Here is an 18884-nt window from a genome sequence, read left to right as displayed (position 1 = left end):
TCGGTTTACCAATTTTCAGCTTTAATTTCCAAGCTTCCTGCCTCTTCATTAACACTTTACTTCCCAATTTTCCTTCTATCCGCACAGGATATTTGTCCCCGGTTTGGGGGAAAGCGTGGAAAGTAACATCTGTGTTTTTCTTTTCCCAGGAGGAACATTGAGGAACGGAACAATACCGATTTGAACGACTCATGATTCTTATAAAATTACTTTTAATACGTAAATATTTGTATACAAATACACAAACTCAAAGCAAAATGGACGAACAATGTCAATATTTCTAGTTACTCCTATGCTCACCAGGTAGCGTACCGCTTATTTTGATTTGCGTATACTGTTTATCTTTGTCTTTAAGAGTGTGAAACAAAGGCAATTATCTGTAATATAAGTGTCAAAGTCATGTTGTTGTATAGAAGGTTATGTAAGATTTTTCTTAGAATATAAAATAAACAGGAAGGAGTCAGTCATATATCAACAACACCTTAAATTTCTAGCGGAACCGGCCATCTTGAACGTCTGTGGATGACTCATAAGTTTTTGTCAACGAGGTAGAAAGTGTTTGTGTATTGGATCAGCTGTGTGCATAGGCGTAACATCTGGTAAAGCTCCTGTATATGCAATCAATTAACTGAAGTTTTAGTATAATAAAATGTTATTTAACTGACTTTTCAACAAAATATTATATTAATACGTATTTTCTCTTGATCTATAGATGTTTGTTTAACATCAAAGATGTAATAAAATCGTTAAGAATTTCTTTCCTTCCCTCTTTCAAAGGTACGTCATTGGAGATAGAAAGCAAATCTGACAGCTGATCGCCATTTGCAACCTCCTTCCTGGCAAGAAGTCAGTTCGCATTGTACTCCTTCCTGGTTTTTTATATTCTAAGAGATTTTTATTTGTTTATTTTGTTTCTTCTTTTTTATGGTCTTTGGGAGCTTTACCCATTTAGCCAGCAACATTTCTTAAAATTAACATCTAACTAAACCTACCATACAAAAAAACTATTATTATGAACCTAATTGACCAATCAAAGTTAGGGAAGGAAAAATGAAGTTGGTTAAAAAATAAACTGTCTTAAAATATAAACTAAATAAATAAAATATAATTTGAAAACAATAATTTGACATTATATTTAACCTCCAATATTATGACACACATAAGTTACCATTTACCCTCTCATCAAATATAATAATGACGTAATACCCGTTGCTACTTGTAATAGGAATGGCATGTGAAGAAAATCTGATTATTTCCTGTATATGTTTTGCAATTTAAAATATGACAACAAGGGGAAAATTGCATGCGAGGCTTAGTTGTTTGACTTCAACCAATATAAAGAAAACGTCAAACAATGAGGAATGCACGTAATTTTCCCCTTGTTGCCATATTCTAGATTTGAAAAAATACATAGAGAATAATCAGATTTTTTGACATGCTGAAAACATAATTGATTACAATTATTGATTAATTGATCAATTATGTTAATAATTGTTATGTTAATTAATAATTGATTACAATCAACTGATTGGCGTACGAACAACGGATTTTGTTATTCGATGGTTGTTAAGGGGACTTGATTATAATCAACTTCTTGATCAGCGTTCGAACAACCGGCCCTTAGTTAGGCGTTAATATTAGGAAATGTTGCTGGGTAAATGGGCACAGCTCCCAAAGAAAATAAAAGAAGAAAAAAGATAAACAAACAAAAATCTTACATAACCTTCTATATTACAACATGACTGACACTTATATTACAGATATGTAGTAAACTTTGTTTCACACTCTTAAAGAAAAAGAGAAACAGTGTAGCCGGTAGCTGTTTTGGTAAATATACATATTGTTTTTATTCGGCAACAGCGCTTTCCTGCTCAACCTAACAGTAGCAAAAAAAACTAATATATGAGGAAAAATTTGTTGAATTTGTTTGTCGTCAAGTTTGTACTGGTGGGTTATGATGTTATTAAATCTATGACGTACATTCCTAATTGTTTGACTTTCAGTTTACCTTAATCTATTGAGATGTTACTTACTTCAACAAAAAGAAAACATTAAAAAAACTATCAAAAAAGGGTGAGTTTACACACCTTTGGCCGTAAATGGGTTAAGACAGCAGAAGTAGTAAATGATCTAACAAATATGATTAAGACGCCTGTGTTTTTGTCTTCTGTACCTGAAATTAGTTATCTCTATTGTCTGTTAATATTAATGCTTACCTTCACGGCCGGCCTCAGAGGTGGGCGAACCAGGCAGCAAATTTTAGAGAACGGCCAATTTTTGAAATTGAAGAAATATCACAAGGAAAACATTCCTGTAACTGGCTGTATACCATAAATCACAAAACAAAAACCTTATCTTGTAAAAGGTATATTTAAAAACCCTAAAAAGGGTTATATCACAACATAACGTTTTTGGAATCAATATTCATTACATTACATTCACATTACATGTTATAAGCCACCAAGATATACGGGTAAAAACCCTTATAGTTGTTTAAATTGTGAAGTTTCCATTATATTATAAAATTTTAAGGGATGTTAAAAATATTCTCAGATTAACTCCCGGCATCACATGACAATGGTTGTTGTCGGGGGTTGATGAAGAGATTTTTGGTGAATATAGTTATGTAGTAAATTTGTAAATATTGCAAATATATGTGTTTTTAAGCGTGTATCTTTCAAATAAAATGGAAAATGGTGTATTAACGTTTCCCAGCTGACGGTCTTACAGCCGGTTTCCGAAACGTTATTCAAATCTCCGATCATCTAATCGGCTGTCAGATTTGATCAACTGTTAACCAGTGATGGGTTTCTCAAACGCCAATTATTGTAAAATTATCATGTAATCGATGATCTGACATACGATTTGGTATCGATCATGATACAATAACAGAAGATATGACATGGAGCAGGTAGGCGGGGCCAACGTAGCTACGTCACTCTGTGAGTAGATCAGCATTATATTCAGTGTTGTCGTATAGTAAACACTGTTTATTTTTGTGTCTAAGGTGAATTTTACTTATAATTTGTTACACTTTTATCAAAAATATTATATTCATAGTTAGATTTGAATAGTCCTTAGGAGGTGTGATCATAAATATAATTAATGAATAAGAGAACTTAAGTAATAAAAAAATATAACTGATGGGCTTCATGACTATCGCAGCTTTAACTTTTTTATCATTTAACACATTACAATTTTATTGTTACCTTTATTTCATCGTCAGTACATGTATTATAAAGGGTGTATAATACCTGTATTCAGTGCTGTTCTTGTAACAATAGAGGTTCCGGTACACAATGTTCCGGGGGGTCTGGGGAGGGGTGATAAGGGGGGTGTGCCCCCGGGAAAACTTTTTAAATTTAGCCTCAATAAGGGCATTTTAAAGCTATTTTTGAGCGACGAAAAAATTCAGAAATTTGTCTATAATTTATTTGTTTTTTTTTATTTTTTGTCCCAAAAGGTGCCGGTACGGCGTACCGGCGCGTACCGTCACAAAAACAGCACTGCCTGTATTATATATAGGGTGGAAGGCACTTATGGAATAAAATTATTTCTGTCCTTGTTTTAAAAAATTAAAAAAAAACGCTCAAACCCGTTCATTTTTATATATAAATGTAGGTTTTTTAAACCTAAATTTAAATTTAAACAGGGTGATTCACGCAAGACTGGTATAGTTCATAAGCTTTATTTTTAATGGAACACCCTATATATTTTTATATTATTAAAAGCTACTTAACGGCCTGATTTCAACGACCCATATCATGTATGGTGTATTATGAATAATACAGGGTGAAATTTTGAAATTACAGTGTATGGAAACCACTTATGGAATAAAATTGTTTGTGTCCTTATTTTAAAAAATTATAAAAAACGCTAGGATACGTCAACTTTTAAATTTAGATATGCTCTCTTTAAACATTAATTAAAATATACGGGGTGATCCACACAAGTCTATCATAGTCCATGATCTTTAATTGTAATGAAACACCCTGTATATTTTTATGTTTTTCAATTTTGCTAAATAACTTCATCACAAAAAAGTGTATTGTATAGGGCCTCTTATGAATAATACAATATGAAATTTTAAAATTATATAGGTTAAATTTTCGTCAAGATATTAAATAGGTACCTACATAAAATTTTGAAATTATCTAATAATATATCATACGTTAAATAATCGTAAAGTATGTATATAATAATGGTATTTTAGCTAAATAAAGACATATATTTTCTAAACTAAGTACAAATAATATTTTTTTTTTGGTTTTGTATCTTTAATGTCTTGACGAAATTTATTTAAAAATTTTACCTTTTCAAAATTTCACCTTGTATGATTCATTTTTTTTTAGATGAAGTTATAAAGTAGCTTCTAAGCACATAAAAATATACAGGGTGATCCATTAAAACTAAAGATCATGGACCATGCTGTACTTGCGTAAATCACCCTGTAAATTTAAATCACTGTTTGTAAAGCGCCCATTTAAATTTAAAAGTTGACCTGTTCCGGCATTTTTTATAATTTTTAAAATAAGGACACAAACGATTTTATTCCATAAGTGGATTCCATAGTTAATAATTTCAAAATTTCATCCTGTATTGTTCATAATTCACCCTACATGATATAGTTAGTTGAAATCAGGTTGTCAAGCAGCTTTTAAAAATATAAAAATATACAGGGTGTTCTAATAAAAATAAAGCTTATGGACTCTGTTTGACTTTTATGAATCACCCTGTAAATTTAAATTTGTGTTTAAAAAGTGCAGATATTTATTTAAAAATCGACGAGTATCAGCGTTTTTTATAATTTTTCGAAACAAGGACAGAAATCATTTTATTCTACAAGTGCCTTCCACACTGTATAATTAGACGTATGTTGCCTAATAATAAAAAAATCATGTTTCTGATTGATTTTTATTATTAGAATATGTTCTCAATAATTATATTTAATCATACTAAAGAAAACAGCACTTCTAGAAAGTTTCACAACTGATATTAAAAGCTAAAATCTCCAAATCATAATGGCAATGCATTCGAAATTTAAAGGATCTACTCACAACGTGACGTCATGCGCGGCCTGAACGAAATTAGGAACGGTCCATATCATATCTTGGGTTATTGTATCATGGGTATCGATACTGTCACAATTGGCTGTTATTCTTCAAAATTTAAATTATATTAACCTCTATATTCAAACTTGTATCTTTAGATTCTAAAGATGCATTATCTCTTACGTCCTGCCACTTTTGTTTGGAGCAAGAATTGAACGAGAGCATTTTAAAAATGAGGCTAGATAATTTCAAAAAGAATAAAACGCATTAAATGTATGTGATGAGAGTTGAAGATATAAAACAGTTTATTTATGATCTATACTATTTTATACTCATTTTTATTTTTGGTCTATATATTTAATTTTTGTATTTATTTTTAATTTATTTACCGGCTGTTTTATTGTCTCCAAAGTTAGCTGCTATAATTTCTCACACGTTTTCCCTCTTATTTACATCGCTATAATCATTATGTTCTGCTTTTTAGAGCTCTAGGCTCTCAAAAAATAGCTCTGTGAGTTTAGCATCATTGTTATCTTACATTTTTAGAAGAAGAAAAATATAAATGAAGGGTACACGGGAAAAACCGGCTAAGTCCATTTTTGTAGAAATTGCATTTTTTACGCCATCTTGTAGTAAATTCCAATTTGCATCTTCTAAAACCTTTAAACAAGGCAACAACAAGACAAGTCACGAGAAAAAGCCCATAAATATATGCCCATGCACGAGAAAAATAAGCTAAGTCCACGCGGTACAGGATAATAACAAGCTAAGTCCAAAACATCGAGACGCGACGGCTTCCTTATTTCGGTATCAATCAGACGGTCACTCATAACAACGGCACATAAACAGAATGTTATTTTATTTTCTTTAATCCGGAGAATTAATTACTATAAAGCAATTGTTTTTTTATTGAACAGGGCAAAAAGGGGCTAAGTCACTACCCTTTAAGATACAATGCTGGATTCCCAGGGCTGGAATTATTATAGCAAAGTTAAACTATTCGCAGAATGTGAAATATATATGTACTTTCTTTTATAGTTTTTTTGTTAAAAATCTAAGACTCAAGCTAGCGACAAACATACAACAGACAAAAGGTTAAAACATCCAATAACTCAAAATTGTTAATCTGTGACTTAGCCGGTTTTTCCCGTATACCCTTCAAATTATACAATATGTATAATCAAATATAAAAAAATGTCCGAGATATCCATGTTCTACAAGTTAAGGTGATACAGTAGCGATCAACAGGTAGCCAAAACGCGTTCCAAGATTGCGGCTGTAATTTTGAATATTTTTTCGAGATATTTGGCACACGTATTCGTAATATAATAAAGAATGGCGGTACAGAGCCAAATTTGAAAAATATATTAATATGTGAAAATTACTCTGTAATTAAATACAATATTAAAAAAACGAGCCTGTACCGCCATTAAGAAGAACTAAAAAATACACTTTCTTCAAATAAACTTTTTTATCCGATGCCTAGATTTTGTGTCATTTTGGAACTACTAATGAAATAAAAAATTTTAGTAGTTCCAAAATGACACAAAATCTAGGCATCGGATAAAAAAGTTTATTTGAAGAAAGTGTATTTTTGTGTTCTTCTTAATGGCGGTACAGGCTCGTTTTTTTAATATTGTATTTAATTACAGAGTAATTTTCACATATTAATATATTTTTCAAATTTGGCTCTGGACCGCCATTTTTTATTATATTATGAATATGTGTGCCAAATATCTCGAAAAAATATTCAAAATTACAGCCGCAATCTTGGAACGCGTTTTCGCTACCTGTTGATCACTACTGTTTCCTCTTAAATAAATATTTTAAATTATTTCTTCCACAAGAAAATCTTATTTTTATTGAATAATATGATTTATCTTATTTATATATGTGTTATTTGACAATTTTTTCCCGGTATTTGAATAATTACAATAATTAAAAAACTAAAAAAACTTTAACAGCCGGATCTCTTAATCGACGGATAAACTCAGATTAGCTAACAGTCCATTTTTGTAGCCGTTTGACAAGCGAAACTGGTTAATCGACCTTTCGGAGACTCAAAACACTTATGATCGGCTGTTAACTAACGATTAATCTTTTGTAAGGTGATCGACTGTTGTTAAAACTAGTTTGATTGACGTTTCTGACGCATTTAATCTATTGTTAATCGTCGATTACATAATTTTTGAGATGATCATCCTTTCGGAAACCGGGCGTAAAACTTTCACTTTAGCTGAAAGGGACAGACAATGTGTACCTATTCCAAGTTGTGTGTCACATGCGAGTTTTAAGGGATTTTTGGCGACCTTCTAAAAGTGATCTGTTAAATGAATAAAAAATAAATGTTATCAAACTCTATTAAGTATTAAAATATAATAATAAAAAAATATTACATTGTATTATCATCCTTACAAAGAATACATATACAGAAGAACACCGATTATTATCCGTGTGCGGATTATCCGGGCTGCGGATTATCCGTGCTATAATTTTCTATTACTTAAATTGCATTTTTGAGGTTTTATCAAAATAGCGTCACTGTAGATCACTCGACGGAAACTCTATATGCGGATAGGAAGACTCATAATGAAAGATTTATTTTTTCTGTTGTCTTTTTACGGTAGGGCTATATGTATAGATATTACATATGTATTACAATAAGAAATAAATGTTCGGATTATCCGTGCTTTTCAATTATCCGTGCCAACGTCCGGTCCCGAGGAGCACGGATAATCGGGGTTCTACTGTAATTATTTTTGTGGCAAAGCTATGATTTGAACAAACTGGTTTAGTACACTTTTGACCCATGTCCTCTTGTCATTATTTCTGGGGCATACATATAAACTTAAACCACATATTATACAGTGTGGGATACAAACGTATTCCACAAGGTTTTTTTTTATTACTGTGTAGTTAATTTGGATTACACAATTTACATATTATTTTGATTAGTATGTAGACACAAAAAGAGACGCATTAAAAAAAGATAAACCAAATACACTGATCAAAACGAAAAAGGAGCCACTATAAAGATGTTCGTAGTTTTGAACGAATTCTATTAATGGTTATATTATTTTTATTTAATCAAATCTAAGGGTTTTCACTATAAATATAGCAAAATTTTTGTTACGGAACTGTAAATTTTCGTAAAAAAAAAATAAAAAGTGATAAAAATGTGAAAAATTTGAATTTATTTTTTAAATAACAAAGTTGCTAAAAATTATTTTAAAACAAAACAAATAGCATGTATGGGCTCCTCCAACTCACCGAACTTCTCCACATCCATGCATTCTTTAAAGCATAGACCGAATAGTTTTTTGATCCAGTTGTTCTCATTCTTCCACAAGAACTCCCTCGGCATGTTGCAGGTTTCTTAGTGGCTGACTATCCTTCAAGCGCTTCCCGAGTGTATCCCAAATGTGTTCAATGGGAATGAAATCCGGATTCCTCACTGGCCACTCCATAACCTGAATATTGTGGGTAGTCAAATAATTTTGTGCTATCCTGGTCATATGCTGTCTCGTATTATCTTACTCAAAGATAAATCCTGGACCCATATTTTCAGCAAATTTTACAACATGGGGTTCAAGAACATCGTTAATGTACCTCTCCGCCATAATCGCCCCTCTTGTATTCATCATCATCTTGGTGCTACAGAGCCCTTAGAGGGCCTCGATCTTCTCAAGCTTTCTACGCCATTGTGTTCTGTCCCTTGCTTGCATTTTTCAGTTGCTGACTCCGATCTTCTCGGCATCCTGTGTTACCCCGTCCATCCACCTCAGCTTTGGTCTACCCCGTTTTATCATTCCCACGGGTTGTGCTGTTGAAATCTTTTTTATCATGTTCGATTCAGGGGCCCGGGCTACATGTCCTGCCCACTGCAGACGGTTTCGCTTAATTATAGTGATATTCTGCAGTTCAAAGTTATATCTACGCCTCCATATTCTGTTCTCCCAGACCGCTCCGAATATCTTATGTAGCACCTTTCTTTCAAAAATCGACAGAGCGGATTCATCTGTTTTAGTTAGCGTCCATGCCTCTGATCCATATGTGAGAACGGGGACTATCAATGTTCTATACAGCCTTATACGAGTTTTTTGAGACAGACGTTTGTTAGCTAAGTACTTTGATAGACTATGATAACACCTGTTTGCAATTATTATTCGTCTTTTTATTTCCTGTGATGTGTTATTATTGGGGTTAACCGATGTCCCTAGATATATGAACTCTTTGACCGCTTCGAAGTTTTGGTCATTGATGATTAGATCTGCGTCAACATTTCCAGCTCTTGTGTTTGTGTTAGTCGCCATGAATTTTGTTTTATTTCTATTTATATGTAACCCCATTTGTTCTACTGCTGCTACTAGCTCCTAGCTCGGTTAGGATTTCCGCAGTTCTCGCTCTGGTTCTTGTTATAATGTCCACGTCGTCTGCATATGCTAGAATTTGGACAGATCTCTGTATTATCTTGCTAAATATTCTGGACCCATATTTTCAGCAAATTGGACAACATGTGGCTCAAGAATATCGTTAATGTAGAGCTCTGCCGTCCTCACCCCTCACCGAATAACTACTAGGCCAGAGCTGACATTTAAATTTATCCCACCCTAAACCATAATTGAACCTCCGCCAAAAGCATGGGCATTGTGGAATCCAGAAAGCGCTTATCTGGTCTTCTCCAGAACACATCCATCAACATGATTTAAAAGAAATAGACCTTAGAAGACCTTAGAAATAGAATTTAGAAGAAATATTCCAGCAAGACCGAATCATAACTACTTCACGAGAAATTCTACCTTTGACGTCTATTTACCGACCCCAACCTCTGAGTTAGTAAAGAAATCCATATTATATTCCGCAAAAAAACTGTACAACCATCTCCCTCTACAACTTAAAGCTGCAACATCTTTCTCCAAATTCCGTAAAATGACAAAAGCCTACCTATCGGAAAGACCATATTATTCAGTAGAAGAATTTCTTAATCAATAACTAAGAAGTTACTGTAAGTACCTTTTGTACGAGTAGTATATTTTTTTTATCTATGTTTGGGTGGCATATGCAGCAGCCTAACTTTTTGCCCGATTAGTTACTAAGGTAGACTTTGCAATTTGCAATTTATTTAAAATTTTAAATTTTGCAATTCATTTTTCTGTTTACTTCATTATTATTTTTTTGTGTTATATTGACGATTTATGTAATTTTAGTAAATAATTGTATTGTTATTGTTTTGTGACTTTTCATAAGCTTTGTCAATAAAATTGTATAATTTTTCATGACAATAAAGCATACTTCTAATTCTAATTCTAAATCTAGACTCATTGGTAAACACCACGTTACTCCATTAGACCACAGTCCAATTGATGTGTTCTTCTGCAAATAAGCGCCTGGCTTTACGATGGGCAGGGGCCAAAGGAGGTACTCTAGGTAGCGTTGTTGCATTTAACCAATGTCTGAACAAACATTGTTGCAACAAAGTCTGAATTCATTTTTTAGCGTTTGAGCAGTAATTCCACAATCTCTACAGTCCATAGTTGTAAAAGTAGATCCTCTATATACTTCATCTAATTTACTTACCGTTGCACGTCATCCGCATCATAGCCCGAGACGTCACATGATACCAACCCGAAATATTTAGGCGGTAGGTGTGTCATTTTTAGAATCACTTTGCCGAGTACGCTGGCGTTACAGCCACTAGGCATATTTTATTATATACTCGTAGAAATAATATTTAAAGATTTCTATTAATGTTAACCTAAAGAAATACACAGTAATATGTTTCATTTAATTTGTATAAATGAATGGACCATGATAGTCGTGACGTCAAAACGTCAAAAAAAGTTTTCCAAACACGTTGTGTCTAGGTACACGCTAAAATGTACGCAAATAAAAAAGTTAAACTTCATCAAGCTAGTGACTATTTAGCGTGGGCAGTGACTGTATATTTTGATACACGCTATTTTGATATGTTTAGTGTTTGTTTGATAGAAAAATATTTGTTACGACGTTTAATTCTACCTAACTTTTTTATTTGCGTACACGTTACCGTATACCTAGACACAACGTGTTTGGAAAAATTTTGACGTTTTAACGTCACACTATCACGGTCCATTATAAAGCGTTTTTATGAAGCACATTTGTTCGGGATACACTGTAACTATAATAGAACGAAGGTGATATTTTGGCATAAATTGGTAACATTTATTTGACAGTTGCGGTGATGACACTTCATATTTGTTTATATTCTTTACTATAAGTATTTGTTTCATTATATTTACTGTTTTTATTATGTACTTTAACGTAAGATTATAACTTAATTCTTCAACGTTCGTCATTCGTCAACGTTCGGAGGTCTACATCCAACTCTTTGTCACTGTCACTTGCTGCCTATCTTCCACCATGTAATAAAGTCACACTAAAGCTCAGATGTTACCTGGGACATTTTGAGAATATTTAAAACATCCATGCTTTATGTGGCATTTTAAACGTTTCCTTAACGGACAATGTTTATAGGGCTCTGATATTTTTGTAAAACTATATTTTGGTGGTTAGGATGTATCAACTTTACGTGAGTATAACCGACAGCTTCTTTAACCGTAGTCAAAATTTCAATCTTTGCATTATTTTATCTGGTTATATTAATTTTAGGTAAGCACTGATGATGGCTGGTAAACCAGTCGAAAACTAGTTATGTATTTGTGATGTAGCCCCTTTTTGGGGATTTTAAATATACCTTTATACAGGATTTGCTGTTTTTTTTTTAACTTAATTCTTGTTTTCTATTTCTAAAGTTTTTATTTATTTACATTGAATTGTTTTGCTGTATAATCCACTTCCGCAAAAATTGTGTGATGTATTTGATTTAAAATGAATTCATTTATTTATTTATTTTCATTTATTTATTTTCAACGGGACACTGCCCAATAAGATTACAAGTTTATAAGTCCAATATACATAATACATGTGTCAATAATAATAAAACTACAATAAAATAGTAATAATAAAACAATAATACAATAAAATATAAATATCACAAACTTAATCACATAAATCAGATTCATATATCACAATAATGAATATCCAACAACTACTCAAACAAACAAACGTCTGAGGCCAGAGATGAATTCAGACTTCGGTGCAAAGAAATCTAGATCAGGTTGAGTGTTTGCCCATCTTAGTGCTCGAGATAAAAAGTTGTTATATGCATAGTTGGTTCTATGGATAGGAACATAGAATGTTTGATTTAATCGAGTTCTGCGGAGAGGTACATGGAGACCAACCTGCTCAAGTAGCTGAGGACACAAAACTGTTGAATTAATTATGCCATAGAGCATCCTTGCATCCTTAATTACTCGTCGGTCACGCAATGAGAGAATACCCAATTGGGTTTCAATTTGATAATAATTTAACTGATTTAACTCAAAAGGTATACCCAGTTTATATGCTATGTACCTTAAGAACTTGTGTTGGACTGTCTCGATTTTTGTTATGTAAATATTGTAAGATGGAGACCAAACACAAGAACAATACTCTAGATGAGGTCTAACTAAAGAACAATATAGTAATTTAATTGCATCAATATTCTGAAAGTCTCTAGTGCATCTTTTTATAAAACCAAGCATTTGTAAAGATTTGGAAATTTTTGATGTATAATGTGATTCAAATAAAAGTTTACAGTCTAAATTAATTCCCAAATCACGAATTTCAGTAACCCAGTCAACAGGAATATTCTGTATATTATAATTATATTCTATTGGGTCTCTCGATCGTCCAAAAGAAATAGCATGACACTTAGATTCATTCAGGGCCATGGCATTCAACATACACCACTCACTCAACCGATCAAGATCATGTTGAAGATTAATACAGTCTTCTGTATTGTTGATAATTGTATAGAACTTTAGATCATCTGCAAAAAGCAGAGGTGAACTGTGTCGGAAGCAGTGGTGTATATCATTGATGAATATGTTAAATAACAGGGGCACCAAATGTAAACCCTGAGGTACTCCTGAATGAACCTTAATCTCACTGGAAACAAAACCCCTGATACGCACCATCTGAACTCGGTCAATCAAGTATGTTCTCAGCCACTCAAGAAGTGGACCATTAACACCCATTTGTTTAAGTTTAAATATTAAAATATTATGGTTGACCCGATCAAAGGCCTTGGAGAAATCGGTGTATAGTGCATGTACCCTACAACCCCTCTCCAATGCCTTCCTCAGGAAGTCCACAAATACTAGTGTGTTACATTCGGTTGATCTGTTATTCCGAAATCCAAATTGTTGGTCTACTAGTTGTTTTTCAAGTGAAGCTTTAAGATAGTCACATACAAAACATTCAAATATCTTTGGTATTACACTAATTATACTAATGGGCCTGTAATTATTCACCAATGAATTATCTCCCGCTTTATAAATGGGTGTTAAAAAACTATTTTTCCAACATTCTGGAAATTCACCCGTATTTAAGGATAGATTAAAGATGTGAAAAAGAGGTCTGGATAATATAAAACAACAGTTCTTGAGAAAGCTAGGAGGCAATCCATCAGGACCAGGACCCTTATTCGCATCCAGTTCTGATAATTTTAGATAAATATCAGATATAGTTATGTTGAAACCAGTCAGATTAGTAAGACCAAATGTAGGTGAGTCACTGGGTATGACACATATTTGAGTGGAATATACTGTAGAAAAATATTCTGCAAAAAGATTTACAATATCTGGTCCATGACCGGATTCAACACCACCATACCTCAACACAGCGGGCATAGAGGGCTTTCCTCTCCGTGAATTCACAAACGACCAAAATCCCTTCAAATTATTTCTTATTGATAATTCTGTTAAGTAAATATGATTTCTGTAGCTTTCAGCTTTTAACAATTTACAATTAGCCCTCAGCTGTGAAAAAGTCTGATAATCCAGAACTGATTTAGATAAAAGATATTTTTTGTGAGTTTTCTTTTTCTCAACTATCCGGTTCTTTAACTCTAAAGAGAACTGTAATTCAAGAATTTTTTGTAATTGGGCAACAATGTCAACTTATAATCCGTTAATAAACTACTGAGAACAAAGAACATCGACACTTGGGATATAAGAATAATAAATAATCTGTATTATGAACAAGAAGCTGTCATAAGAATAAATAATTTAAACACCAATAAAATAACAATCAAAAGAGGCGTTAAACAGGGCTGTGTCTTGTCGCCATCACTGTTTAATGCATACTCCGAAGAAATATTCAAAAAAGCATTAGAAGATAAAGTAGCAGGCATAAAAATAAATGACCTACCCATATGTGAAATTAGATACGCCGATGACACAATACTAATAGCAGAAACTATTACAGATCTACAAAGAATTTTAAATAAGGTTGTTGCAACAAGCGAAGAATTTGGTCTATCACTAAACATAAAGAAAACGAAATTCATGGTTATATCAAAGAAAAATATTAGAAACATCAATCTACACGTAAATAATAAGACGATAGAACGAGTTCAGAATTATAACTATTTATTGACGAGCATTAGTGAAACAAACGATTATACCAAAGAAATCCGAATTAGAATAGAAAAGGCTAGAAGTGCATTCACTAATATGAAACAAATATTGTGTAGTAGAGACCTCAGCCTAGATCTTAGAAAGCGAGTACTATTTTCTGTTCTTTTGTATGGTGTGGAGACATGGACTCTCAATAAACAATGCCTCAATAGATTGGAAGCATTTGAGATGTGGACGTATAGAAGAATGCTGAGAATCTCCTGGACAGACAGAATAACCAATGAGGAAGTACTAAGGAGAATACAGAACAGCAGGGAGATACTGGATTCCATCAAAATAAGAAAACTTCAATACTTGGGTCATATAACACGTGGTGACAGATATGAACTCCTAAAATTAATTATGCAGGGAAAGATTCAAGGAAGGCGCAGCATAGGTAGGAGAAAAATGTCCTGGCTGAGAAATCTCAGAGAATGGTTTGGATGCAGCTCAACTGAACTCTTTCGGGCTGTAGTGTCGAAAGTGAGAATAGCAATGATGATTGCCAACCTTCGTCGCGGAGATGGCACTTAAAGAAGAAGAAGTCAACTTAGATCTCTAACGTAAATAATGACATGCAACGGTAAGTAAATTAGACGGACTGTAGCTGTAGTTGCTCTTAGAATTAAAGTTATTGCCCTAGCAATTTGAATCTCTGTGAGATACACTCTACGCCTTCGGGCCCTTTTAAGTAGATCAGAATCCATCATTAATTCTTAGCCAATTTAACGTAAATATCAAATGTAATTCCAAAATGTTATCAGAGAGAGAGACATACTTTATTGATACAATGTACCAAAAGGCCATCGACCGAAGTCTTTCAGCCAATTTACACAATTAATAAACATTAATACAGTATATGTTTTTTGTTAATATTAATACAATACAATAATTAAAAAAAATATATTTGTATGTGGCGGTAATCACAATATCACTGACAATTAGTTACAATACTGATGATGATTTAAATACGAGTTGTTTATTGTCTTGATGTGTAGCAGATTTCTTCAAAAAGAGTTCTTCCTGGATATCTACGGGCACTGTCCTCTGGTATCTTCACAATGTGGGGCTCAATCAAATTTTTGTTATTGTCATTAATAAGGAGATATTTAAAGAGCTTATTGAGTCTCTCATTAATAGGTTCAATTCCAGTTTTATCATACAGCATTCTGTTTAATGGATTATGAAGTGGATTATCAGGATGACGCATTCTAGTAATTTGTCGAAGGCTAGTTGTTTCAGCCACTTTTATATTATTTTTGACAGGACCTTTAGAATTATAGAAAATTGCAGAACCATACTCCAGCATGGGCCTGCAAATCATTTTATAAATATTGGCTGCTGTTTCAATCGTAATTCCCTCTATCTTGTATGTTAAACTTCTGAAGTGTTTTGCTCTAGTTATAATTTTTCCTTTTTATAACTGCTGTGTGGTGGTTGAACTTCAATTTGTTATCTATTTCTATTCCCAAATACTTAACAGTTTGGGAGGGTTTAATAATATTGTCGCATATGTTTCTAGTTGGTGAGTGATCTTGGATTCTATGGTTAAATATTATTAGTTTTGTTTTAGAAGGATTTATTGTTAATCTCCATTTATTCATCCAAGATATTGTGTCATCCACCTGCCTCTGCAATAAGTCCATTGTCTTTATTAAATTTTTTCTATATATCACTGCAGTGTCATCAGCAAATTGTAGCAAATTAGTATTGGTTAGTCTATTGTCGCATATCTCACTGCAATAGAGATTATACAATAGAGGGGAGAGTGGTTAACCTTGTGGAACTCCTTGTTGCACTGAAAATGAATGGGAATATGTTTCATTGATCTTAACTATACACCTGCGTCTTCTAAGAAATTCGTCAATAATCCATATTAGAGAAGGGGAGCATTTCATTCTGTGAAGTTTATATAACAATGCTCTATGCCAAACGGAGTCAAAAGCCTTCTTGATGTCCAAGAAAACTCCAGCGTCCTTTAGTCGTTGCAATCTTGCTGCCTGTATATTGGATGTTACTATTGAAAGAGGAAGGATTGTAGATGATTTTTCTCTAAATCCAAACTCGTGTGCTGGAATATGTTGGTTTAATTCATTATATAATCTTCCTTGGATAATATTCTCAAAATGTTTTGCAATTACTGGGAGAAGGGTGATTGGATGGTAATTTTGGGGTAGTTGATGGTTAGTATAAGGTTTAGGAATAACTATTACAATGCCTGTCTTCCACTCATCAGGGAAGACATGATTCATGATACAATAGTTATATATGCTCATTATCTCCTTATGAATATCTGGATCTAGTTGTCTAAGGATTTTACAATTGATGGAATCTTTTCCTGGAGCTGTGTTTTTTCCTTTATATAGAGCCTCGTCATATTCATCTTCTGTGATGTCCTGAAGAGCATTCAGATTACGACTATTTTCATAAAAACTTCTAAACCAACTATACACCTCCTCTGTTATCAAATTTTGGTTTTTTATTGAATACAAGAAAACAAACATAAGAAACTTGTCTTTTTCTTTCATTTATAAAAACTATATGTGTATACTGGGTGGAACTACATATTTAAGTTCCTACCTAATGCAACAAACAATCTACATTAAATTATGTTAGTGGCTCCTTTTTCGTTTTGAGCAGTGTATAATTAAATACAACGAAATTTCACTTTGTGGGATACAAATGTATTTCGCACCGGTCGGGAAAGGTTAGATAATTTAGCACAAAGCACACATAATAAAAATACAATCGTGGTTTAAGTTGGGGATCGCTGAAGGAAGGAGGTGAGTCGTAGATCTACCAAAAGGGGGCTGGCGGTCAACGATCTTGCCCAGGACGGTAAAATCCCTAGGGCTGGCCCTGCCTACCTCAACACATTTAAATCAACAAAAAACCCAAAGCATTGTGAAAAAGTAAAGAAAATAAAAGTACAGTAGACTCGCGATTATCTGAGGTAACTGGGACCGTGACTACCTCGGATACGGAAAAACTCGGTTAACAGTGACATTGGTTATATTGATAGAAAAACACGTGAATAATCATAACTGTGGATATTTTAATGACAAAATTAATACAGTACTGTCTATAAAAGATAAAAGCATTTACCTTAATAATGTTACTGTTTAAAAAAGTATTTGATTTTGCATAAGCTTTGCTCCTCTTTTTGATTTTGAGGCGGCAATGTTGCGGCATGGTTGAAAATTGTAACTCACCTGTTCTGACTTTTGCCTCAGTTAACCGAGGGGCTCGGATGACCGAGACTCGGATAATCGCGAGTCTACTGTACAAAGAACCAAATGGCTGGGTCATAATATATGGAGACACGGACCAGAATCAGTATCAAAAGCTATGATATTATGGCAACCAGGAGAAAAAAGGAGACATGGTCAACCCAGATCGAAATGGTTAACTGAAGTAGAGGAGGACCTAAAAGGGGCAGGACTTACAAAATGAAAAGAGAAGGCAATATACCAGAAGAAATGAAGACATATTAGTGAACAAATACAATGATCATGGGGACTGACCCACCCCGTAAAATGGATCTAGAAAGCGAAAGCGGCGAAACCCCACATGACGTGTTAAGCCATATACTATACTATTGTGAAAAAGTTAATTTATTTATACTATTTTTACTACTAAATATTTTTTTACTAACCTTTTTCAGTTTTTTGGTTTTCTTCAAAGTCTAAAGAATCATATGTGCCATGAGTACTTTCTCTATTGGACTCCTCTTGAATTTCACATTTAAAGCCATCCAAAAGAGCATAATCCAAGTCATTATAATCTATTTCTATTTTACAGCATTCCTGACTAATTTCTTGTTTGACTTCCATTTGAGTACACTTGATTTTATCTACTCCTATAATTATTTTACAACTACAACTAAAATGTAAACCACTATAAAAATTCGGACAAGAAATAGAAAATAGAAATATAAAGTTTATACCAAAACGATTTCGAATTTTTGTGTTTCGTTCAGTGTTCAGTTTTTGGTTATTTGGTTCCTGTTCCTGTTCCCTGTTCCTGTGAAGGAAGATGAAGATGAAGATGAAGATGAAGATGAAGATGAAGATGAAGATGAAGATGAAGATGAAGATAGTAGTAGTAAATAGACAATTGACGTTGACGTTTGACGTAACAATAGTGAGCTTCACCATTTACTTTACAAGCCATGAAGTGAAAAAGGCAACGTCGCAATTGATGACGTCGGTAGTCTGACTTCGGACCATGATACTATAAATAACAAGATAATATATTGCACATCTAGAAGTCGTGACGTAACTGGAGACCGGCA

At 33.2% G+C, this 18884-nt stretch overlaps 1 protein-coding gene across 3 annotated transcripts in view; it reads right to left on the bottom strand.

Annotated features, from left to right (window-relative positions):
- The window catches only part of LOC126892202 (zinc finger protein 271-like), a 52369-nt gene extending 33690 nt beyond the window's left edge, over nt 1-18679 (bottom strand). For 2 of the 3 annotated variants that reach the window (XM_050661705.1, XM_050661707.1), the window contains exons 1-2: nt 18537-18679; nt 18246-18472 (exon numbers count right to left, since the gene is read on the bottom strand). In XM_050661705.1, the coding sequence (XP_050517662.1) occupies nt 18246-18423 (178 nt within the window). In that variant the 5' untranslated portion in view covers nt 18424-18472; nt 18537-18679. Of the gene's footprint in view, nt 1-2216; nt 2381-18245; nt 18473-18536 lie in introns of those variants that run through there. The other variant, XM_050661706.1, reaches the window with a different exon arrangement.
- Nucleotides 18680-18884: the final 205 nt, after the last annotated feature.

This window comes from Diabrotica virgifera, chromosome 9, assembly GCF_917563875.1.
Source record: "Diabrotica virgifera virgifera chromosome 9, PGI_DIABVI_V3a".
Classification (NCBI taxonomy): domain Eukaryota; kingdom Metazoa; phylum Arthropoda; class Insecta; order Coleoptera; family Chrysomelidae; genus Diabrotica; species Diabrotica virgifera.
This window is presented reverse-complemented; position numbering and strand designations above follow the sequence as displayed.